The sequence below is a fragment of the Arachis duranensis genome, chromosome 4 (assembly GCF_000817695.3).
Source record: "Arachis duranensis cultivar V14167 chromosome 4, aradu.V14167.gnm2.J7QH, whole genome shotgun sequence".
Taxonomy (NCBI): Eukaryota; Viridiplantae; Streptophyta; class Magnoliopsida; order Fabales; family Fabaceae; genus Arachis; species Arachis duranensis.
The window spans coordinates 121,598,981-121,609,386 of NC_029775.3; the positions used below are offsets into that span (position 1 = coordinate 121,598,981).

General features: G+C 29.9%; 1 protein-coding gene across 1 annotated transcript; it reads right to left on the reverse strand.

Annotated features, from left to right (window-relative positions):
- LOC107486872 (uncharacterized) lies at positions 1–5,635 on the reverse strand. The gene is made up of 13 exons (XM_016107440.3): positions 5,160–5,635; positions 2,731–2,868; positions 2,494–2,575; positions 2,216–2,292; positions 1,995–2,101; positions 1,794–1,908; positions 1,563–1,679; positions 1,366–1,457; positions 1,133–1,199; positions 974–1,052; positions 784–875; positions 523–666; positions 1–430 (listed from the first exon to the last, which is right to left on the reverse strand). Exons 1-13 carry the CDS (start codon positions 5,394–5,396, stop codon positions 404–406), a joined length of 1,374 nt encoding a protein of 457 aa, XP_015962926.1. The 5' UTR covers positions 5,397–5,635; the 3' UTR covers positions 1–403.
- Between the last annotated feature and the right edge of the window lie 4,771 nt (positions 5,636–10,406).

Genomic DNA, 10,406 nt, shown 5'->3' on the forward strand with positions numbered 1-10,406 from the left:
TATATAAATATAGAACTAATATAAATTGTACATTAATAATAATGTGTCAAATGTCAAATGCTTACTTAGCTTATATATATATAGAAATCTAATATTTAATACAAATATATGTCGTAGTATGAACAAAAGCTGCTCCATATATAATTGGAAAATAGATGCTGCTACTCTTAATATTATATAATATATGCATCCATATCATCCATGCATGACTCATTTTATCTTTCATCAAGTGAATAGAGAAGGGCATGGTTCACGTCCTTGTGCAAAATGGCCTGCTCCAAAATTCATGTTCCTCTTGCATTGTAGCCGCTACCTTCAAAGACAGCGACACAAAAATATGTCTCGCCATCTGATTCCGTATATATATTCTTCTAAACGAAGTTTATATATGTGTGCCTTCGTATTAAGTACCAACTCCAACTAACTTCAGCTGTCATAAAAAATTGCAATGAGATCACATCATTCCATGCAAATTGCAAAACAAAGAACAACTAGAATAATGGAGTAGGACATGGGAATTACAATGTTATTCTGAGGCTTTCCCCAATAAAATCCTTGGATGAAAATGGGAAAAACATTGCAAGCAGCAAGAATATAAATCATTAATGCGTGCTTGCCCATCCATTCCATAATCATAGTCAAGCGACTATATCCACATACATCAACCTGCCAAGGAAAGAAGAAATAAGAGAATAAAATTCAATAACTATATGATGCATCACTATATGATTACAAATTAAGATAAAAGATAGATAGCATGAAATCAATCAATGAATATCTAACCATCAAATAAATTCCAACAAAGAGGACACCGGAAGCGCCAGCAGTGACACACATATAACTGAATGTGTAGAGAGCCTTGTTTATGTGCATTCCTACAAGATCAACATCAAGCAAGGTTAATATTTACAAGGAACAGAAATGTCAGTGGCACAATCATTCATCACATGAAAGGAATATGTGAAGAGATTACCAAATAAGTCCAATGCAAAGCCAAAAACTACAAGAAAAGAGGTTGGGATCATCCAGTATAGGATTCTAACTCTATGGTCCTGCATAATCCAATAAAAAAATAACTAAGATTCTGATATAAATCAAAGACAAACATAACAAAGAAAAAAGTGAGGATTACCTTGAAATGGACAATAATATGTCCATAGTGCAAGCCAACCAAGCAAGTAACTATGGCCATCACCGAGCTGTAAATCCACAAAAAGAAAAAGAAAATTAGGGCAGATAAAAAACAGTCGCGTTCCATGTATATCTTTGTTATGCACCGTTCCATGTATATCTTTGTTATGCACCGACAATGTAAAACAATTTAAGAATCATCTCAAATCTTATTAAGAAGACAGAGTACCTCACCTTAAGAGTCCTTCAGGGTCAAAGGGGGCCTGACACCAAGAAGGAGCATCAGGAGGCAATGGTCCATTTTCAGGGGAATTAATACTGCATTCCTGTTGATAATCATTACAAGAAAAGGTAACATATATGTTCAAGAAAATGCATCAAGTATTAGAAAATTAGTGTAAACAATGTCAGAATTGCGAGGAACAACATACAGGCGTCCGTGCATATATTGGTCTCCCATACAGATGTTGTATACCCAATATTGTTCGATCAATCATTCCAACAGCGTTGCAGCCTGGTCCAGTGTCACCCCTTACTCCACATTTAACCTAGGAAATGGGTATCATGTAAAAACATAAATCCACCACTAAAACAAGTTAAATTAATACTTCAAAGTTTTTTACTTTGAAACCCTATAAAAATAAGATGACATCAACACTCACTGAAAATATTTTTGGCTCTGAAGAAGACTCAGTGGCAATCCGATACTCCCAATCAGGAACATATAACCCATACAGCAAGGAAAGATAAATTCCAGATACAAGCAAAGACACAGCCCTGTTGTAATCAAACAGATCTATCAGATGTGACGCATAGATATCAAACTAAAAGAAACTAAAGCCGGGAGGAAAAATTGAACTCACCACTGGTATCGATACTTCCTTAATAGGGATGATCCTGAGTTAACAGTATCATCACTTCTGAGCCAAATTTCACACAGTGCTGTCACCAAATATGCTAATGCAATTCTCTGGCATCCACCGAGTAAAATAGTCAATGATCAGTATCATAAAAGGAAATATATTAATATAGACTATTAAGTGAAGAGAAGAAGAAGACAGAAAACAAGCTGCTAAGGGAATACCTGCAGTATTCCCATCAATCTTATGCGCTTAATATCCACCCCGAATGACAGGTCAGTCAGGCGATGAAAATAACCACCTGAGGAGCGAAGTGGGTTCAAATTTAGACATTCAAAAGAGAGATAAATTACAAAATGCAAGTTCTCAACATCAGAATACATATTAGTAAAGTCACCAATGCTAACTTGACTTCAACATTTGATATTCTTCAAAAAGTACAATGCTGACAAACAAAGCTTAGAATTCAACCACAAACAAAGCCATAGGTTCAGTTGACTACCTTGAAGAAAAAGGCCCAATACGAGAAGCTTCAGAGCTCGTAGAAATGCTTTTCTTGTCGCATCAGCTCTGCAAGATGGCTTCTGTTGAAGAGAAAGAGGTTCATCTAGTCAAATGACAAAAAACTATCCAGATAGCATACTTCATAGAGTCACTTTACTGAGTAACATTGTAACAGACTCATTGGTTTTTCTGAATCATGTTAATTAATAATTACATAACAGTTTCAAGTGTATACCTTGTACGTGAGGGCAAGTGCAACACCAACAATGAAAAGAAAGAATGGCATGACAAAATCTGCTATTGTCAAACCATTCCATGGGGAGTGATTGAGTGCCGGAACAATACCACCAGCATCATCCACCAGTATCATCAGCTGCATCAGCAAAAATAGAATGTAACGAGAAATACAACATATTATTAAAGATAACATATTTATCTGAAATATAAGGAATTAAGGACTAAGTCTTTGATGCGCACATAACACATTTCATATGTTACCTGCCCCATAAAATTCATATATCACATTTCTTAGATAATGTTAAGACTATTGAATGATTGGTTAATTGCTGAATGCAAGGTCTAAGTTATCTTCTCCATTAGATTACAATATTTGTTGTCTTGTACCTTAAAAATGAATTATGAGTTAGAGTGATTAGCTACACCATAGTGTAGAAGTTATCTAATAAGATACTTGCATTTGTATGCCTCCCACCTTCATTGTCTTCGAGGCACATGGTTGAGTCATATTTTGCAACGAAGAAACACCATGTGTACACCACCATTAAAATAAAGCTAAGTGGTAGCTTGTCTTATCCAGTTAAATTCAATAAGGCGCACTAAACAAGGTTCAGATCTGACAAAATTACATAAGGAATTTGGTGGTTGCAAAAAGAATTGACAAGTTAAAATATAGAAAGACAACGGTTGCTTATTCAATAGTCACCTTGCAATGGTGCATTTTTTGTTAACAAAAATATGATATGCATGCAGCTCCTAACATGGAAACAATGATCCAATAGACAGATAGATGCTACTTTCTAAAGCAGACAGAGTGTGTGTTATGCGTTTCATTGTCATATCCAAATAATAAAGTAATAATAAAGCAAGTGATAGTGGCGAGTCGGTTAGCCATTACATCTAAACCACCTCTCGTTTCACTATGAAGCATTAGTTAACGTATAAACTAGAAAACTAATTTATGTAAAGATTGGATTAGTGACACGTAGTTTCGTATTAACCTAGTACTTTAAACTTTTAGAATTATTATTATGGGACTATTATAAAACGTTTATGTGGCCCTTCTAAATTATTGAAAAACAAAAAATAACGAGTGTGGGAAATTTGTTCGTTGCCTAACTAACGGTTCGGAGATTAGCGAATTTACCTAACAATTATTATCATTATTATGAGCAATCGTGTTGAAGATGGTTATGATTTTTCAGTTAATTTGGGTGCTCAAAAGAAGGAGCGTTAGCGGGTATATATCCCGATTTATTGGGCTTGTAAACAATAATTATATCTTGATTTAGTAATATATTAAACTATTAATAAAATTTTTAGTTAAATATCAATATTTCAAATTTTGACTTAATAAGTAATAACGTAAGAAAATCATTTTTTCAGGAAGGAACTTAGGAAGCCAAATAGTAATGAGTTACGGCACACAAGATAGAAGTGTACGCGTATCATTGCTTTGCATTTAGAATGGGGTATATTCGTTTATATCAATAATATATTCTCACATCAATAATTGCAAAAAGAAAATTGTATGCTTTTATTTTAAAAAAAATAGCGAAAAAAAAACTATATAATTAGAAAAGCAAATAAAACGAAATAGAATAAATAAATAAATAAATAATGAAGAAAAATTGAAAAACAAACGGAGGGCGGTTATTTTTATAACAATATTTGTTATTAAAAGCAAAGATGATAGAGTATTTTAATTTTGATATATAATAATATAGGAGAGAATAACGGAAAGAGCAAGTAGAGGTAGTGCAATTTAATTGGACGGTATTCCGAGGGAGCTGAGAAAAAGAAAAAAGAAAAAAAAAGCGACTAGGAAACACCAAATGCAATTCTTTCCTTCAAAGTAAAGCATCATCAAAAAATACTTGGGATGCCAAAATCAATCAAAGCCTTTTTAGTTATGGCAATTCTGAGAATCTACCCCCCCCTCTACATTCAATTATTAACACATTAAATAACAATAGCAACTTGCGATTCAGTAAGTAGTGATTGGTGTTAGATGAGCAGCAACATAAATGCCTATCTATAAAATGGAAAGATTTTACTACTTGGCTCAACAAATTTGCTCACAAACCCGTAATGTTGCATATGACCCTTTTAGCCTTGTAGTTGTATGTACTACAATAATTTTTGGCCTGGCATGCCATGACACTTAATCCTGATCTAAAAATCTGAGCAATACGACGTCGTTTCTTCCTCCAAAAAATATCAGTAATGGTATTTTATCTTTATTAGTTGTTATTGTTATTACTACTACTACTAACTTTCTGTCACAGGCAGGCAGCAGTCACAGCACATATTAATTAATTATTAATAGCGACCAAAATTAAAATAAAAAATAAATAAAACTAGAAAATAAAAAGAGAGAGAGATTCGAGAAGGTGAAAGAGGAGGAGGGAGGTGTGGGAATGTTACCGCAACAGTGAGGCCACGAAAGACATCAAGTGAAAGAAGACGCTGAGACTGAGATGGAGGTTGGTGCTTTGAAGAAGAGACTTCCTGAACAGTCTTGGTGCTGTTAGGCCTTGTTTGGCGTTGTGGTGTAGCAATGGTGGCGGTGCTGGCAGATCTTGAATCAGAGATCTGCTGGACTGCCATCTCAACATCCTCATCGTCTTCATCAAAGTTCTTGATAGCTTCGTACTTCTCCATCTCTCTCTCTCTCTATACCTCTCTCTTGCTAGCTACCATCTATTTACGCAGGAAAATAATGATTATTTGGAATCAAATATAAAGATTGTGTGCTTTATATGCGAGAGAGAGAGAGAGAAATGTGATGCGAAGGGATGAGAGAAAGAGAGGTCTTAGCAAGAATAAGGCTAAGGTGCTTCAAACTCTGAAGAGTAGTGTGTGTTTATTGCGCTGCTTCTTTCTTTCCCTTTCCTCTTCCTCTTCCTCTCACTTTTATAGCGCACTTCCACCTGCGCCACAAACAACCCTTTTTACCCCCCTTTCTTTTTTATCTTTTATAAACTATTTTCAAATTAAAATATAAATACAAGAATAAAAAAATGTTAGTTATTAAAACGCTAATGACTTCTTTTCTAAAAAAAACACAATTTAATTTTATGGATATTAAAATTTAAATTGTAGGAGACATAAATTGAAATATCTAATCTTAACGATGATTCTTTTTTTAAATTGGTATCTAACTCTGATTCTCAAATTTTAATATCCAAATCTGACGTTTAAATTTTTTTAGATGATTAATAATTTTTATAATTTGTTTTGTTTCTGCCTTTCTGGTAAATTTTACTTGTCTTAGAAAATGGTAAGTTATAAAAAGAGTTTCTACATGCAGATTCCAACTTCTACAAATTCACGACATTTAATCTATAAGTATATACGAGGTAATACAAAATCCATGGTCCACTCGTAAATTCAAGATAAAGTAAATCCAGACAAAATTTATAAAAGACAATCCAAACTAATTAAAAGTATTTTAGTAAAATATTAAGATTTCTTTCCTTTTTTGGTTATCTGTATATTGAAAGGATAGTGTTTATATTTTAACCCAATAATATAACCAGACTTAAAATAAATAGAAATCTATTTAAGAGATTTAACCATTTTTAAAATATCTCTTATTTATTTAGAAGGAAAATTTTAACAACTTATCTAAAAAAAATAATTGTCTATTATTAAAGTATAATTATTTTAAAAGATAGATATCTTTTTTATTATAAATCTACTAATATCTTCAAGTATATTAAGAAATTGATCTAAAAAAATTTGACCTGTTAACTTAAACACCAGAATCTTTTGTAAATACTATCTCATTTTTTCATGAAAAATCCAGACGATAATATCTCGACATCAATAAAAATTAGACACAATCTTAAAAAAATCTAGACCTCACCAAAAAATAACCCAATTTTAAATAACCCTCAAAACAAGATAGTTAATTAAGTTAAGTAACTATCCTCTCCATTTTAAGTAATTTTTGCATATGCTTGCTTCTATGAAGATCTTTTTTCATCCCTATTCCGGATAATATTTTAAATTTAAAAAGATAAATTTTCATTGGATAAATTATTGTAAATTTTAAAAATGGTTTTCGAGATTTTCAAATACAGTACAAATTTGAAAAATAAAAGTATACGCCATAATTTGAATTTCGAAACACTTTTTTTCAAAAAATGAAAAAATATAAAAAAAGGATTAAATTAAAATACATACTACAATTCAAAGCAATTTTCTAGACAAATTGCACATAAAAAAATCCAGCAATAACTTTTCACGATTTCATATTCATGCTCATGCCCTATATATCTTTTAGAATGTGTAACTTCATTATACCATCCATGTTTAGATTATCTATTAAACACAGCATTATTCAATGTTAATAAAATGACATCCCTTTATAAAAAAGTGCGCATAATATTAGAGTATTTTTAAAAAGGTGAATGCTACCATGTCTTTTTTAAAATAAAAATAAATTATTTTTGTAATATATATAATATTTATAATTATAATTAAATTAAATATTAGGTATAATAATTAGGTATATATTTTTTATTTTTTTTGTGATTATTTAAATTTAGTTTAGCACCACTAGTTTATAGTGGTGGTGATGGTTGTCACCGTTGAAAAAAATTTTTGCGATAAACTCAGAGACTCATCAACAAGGTACATACGTATTTAGCTCGTTATACGTGACAACATTTGTAATAGACACAATTTTTTTTCAACCTCCGCATACACCTACTGCACCTTCTCCATCCTCTTATGTATGGTGATAAAATTCTCAAAATTTACTATCCACATAATATAATTATACAAAAATATATATAATATTTTATTACTAATTTCATTGTAAATTATATATTTATTAGTATAAAACATGACTCCGGATTAAACCAAATCTATTTGAAGAATGACCTGAATCTTAATCCGAAAATTACATTATGTAACTTAAAAGTAATAGAGGTATGCTACACATATAAGTCCTTTTGCCTTACAAATCTTACAAGTTGGGCAAAGTTTAACAAAAACTACATTTACCCACATGCGCGTCACTCAACCGTTTCCAAAGCGCGCTTTCACTCACCATTATGGAAGACACCCTTTTCACGTTCCTCCTTCGGCTCCTTCTCTTCTTTCTTCTTCTTCTTCTTCTTTTTTGCGTTTCTCCTCCTCTTTCTATTGATTTTGCAATATTATGTATTTTTTTGTTTGATTTTTTTCTTACAAAAAATTATAAGAAAACGAAATAAGAAGATGAGGAAGAAGAAGCAGTAGAAGATGAAGATGAGAAGAAGAAAGAATTTTGAATTATGCAGAACTTATCAGAATAAAAATGCACCCAAAAATTCTTAAAATACACACAAATATCTTCGAGTTACACCCAAATATTTTCGTGTTACACCCAAATTTACTGCAAAAACAGAAAAATATTTTCTCTAATACTGCATTTTTTCTTCTTCTTTTTTTCTTTATTTCTTCCCTTTTTTTAGTTAAATGAATGTAAGTTCATCATCTTCTAAGTAATTCTGCAGCATTATGTGTTTCTTCTTTTTTTTTTGCTTAATTTTTTTGTTTTATTCTTGTTAAGAGAATAAAACAAGAAGAAACTTGATAAGGTAAAATAAAAAGAAAAAGATGAATAAAAAAAAAGAAGAAGAAAATGGTGATGATGATAAAAAAAAGGAGAAACGGTAGAAGATAAGAAGGAGGAAGAGGAAGAGTTTTAAATTATGCAAAACTTATCAGAATAAAAATACACCCAAAAATTTTTAAAATACACCCAAGTATCTTCGTGTGTTACACCCAAATATTTTTGTATTATACCCAAATTTACTGCAGAAAAATCTTTCTTCTAGTGTTATATTTTTTCTTCTAAATTGAACCACACCTTAGCCACTTGATTGAATTCAAAACAATAATCAATTTTATTCTGGTTCAATTGACAATTTGAATCTAAATTATTTATTATCTTCAACAACGAGATAACTAATGAGAAAGAAGAAAGAGAAAAAGAAAAAAAGAGAAAAAAATTTAATGAAAAAAAAAAGGAGGAAGAGGAAGAGGAGAAAAAGGTGGTGTTGATGACGACGATAATGAGAAAGAAAAATTATGAAGAAGAAGAAGAAAAAGACATGAAAAAAGAAGAAGAAAAAAAAGAAGAAGAAAAATAAAAGGCATAGAGAAAGAAAAAGAAAAAACACACAAAAAAAAAATGTAAAAACGCTTAAACATAAATAACTTATATAACTTACGTAGAAAAATGCTTGTAGGTAAAGAATAACTTAAAATAATAAATGCAAATCTAATCAAATATATTTTGCATCCGGATCAAGATTTGAACACTCCTATTCTCTAGATAAAAAAAGAATTAGAATCAACAAATGACGTTAGTATTGTTTTAAGTAATGTTATACAACTCATTGAATCACAATAACATATAACAAATATCATTATATCAAATTACATTGAGATCAAACATTATTCAACATTTAATCGAAGAAATTTTTTGTTTATATATACTTTGAATAAATATATATTAGTATATTTTTAAATATATAAAAATATATAACAATTTTTGACGTGGGGTCATCGCTCGTGGCTACTAGATAGACATGTAAAGAGGAGACACAAAATAATTCGCTATCCCATAAAGATATTTTAGCATGATCACCGTAATATGGTGCTCCTCTAAGAGCAAATAATTTTTTGCAATAATTAATATATGTACAATAAATTGTATAAGAATGCATTATTATTATCTCGTGATATTGCAGTATCTTGCATATAAATGTATAGTAGCAACTAATTAAGCGCACGATATAAGTCCATCACATGTAAATAACAACCTGAAAAGTTAGGCTAACGCAACACGAGACAAGTGTTGTAGGAACTACGTTAATTAAAGGGTGAGATTCAAAAATCAATTTGGATTGGTGTAATAGTTAATTTACTAATTCGATTAAATAAGTGTTGGGAGTTTAAATTTATGCAACAATTCATTAGCGACTAACAAACTTTTAAATGAAACTCAGTATCGCAAACTTGGATTTATATATATATATATGATCGATGTCTAGATATTTTACTTGCTTACTCAAAATACAACCATATCATCATCATGTACATAAAAATCTCCATCATTAATAATGATATATTTATACAATATACATATTTGGTTGATCATTTTATTTAAAAATTATATAAAATAATATATATGTAAATATATAATTATTGATTAGTGACAGATAATTTTTAATACACACAATGTATTTTTTTTTATATACATATATGTAGTTATTTTTTAAAAAAAAAAATCAGCCAACTCACAAAAGTAAATCAAACCGAGTTGAATTAAATCAAACTTAAATTTGACTTACAAATATTATAACAAATTTAACTTACCAAAAATTCACAAAATAACTCAAATAATTAAAATCTATCCGAATAAATTATAATTTATGTATGAAATATATATTGTATATCTATCAATTATTATTTATTTTCTCTATTATATATACAAATTATATATGTTCTTATNTAATTATTTTTATATATAATTAAATTAACTCAAAAACTAATAAATTTAGTTTATTCAAATTTAAATTTAAGTTATTTAATATATAAATTTACATTAAGTTCAAATTTAACTTACAAACTCATGAACTCAGTTTATGAAATAAACTATTAACGAATTGA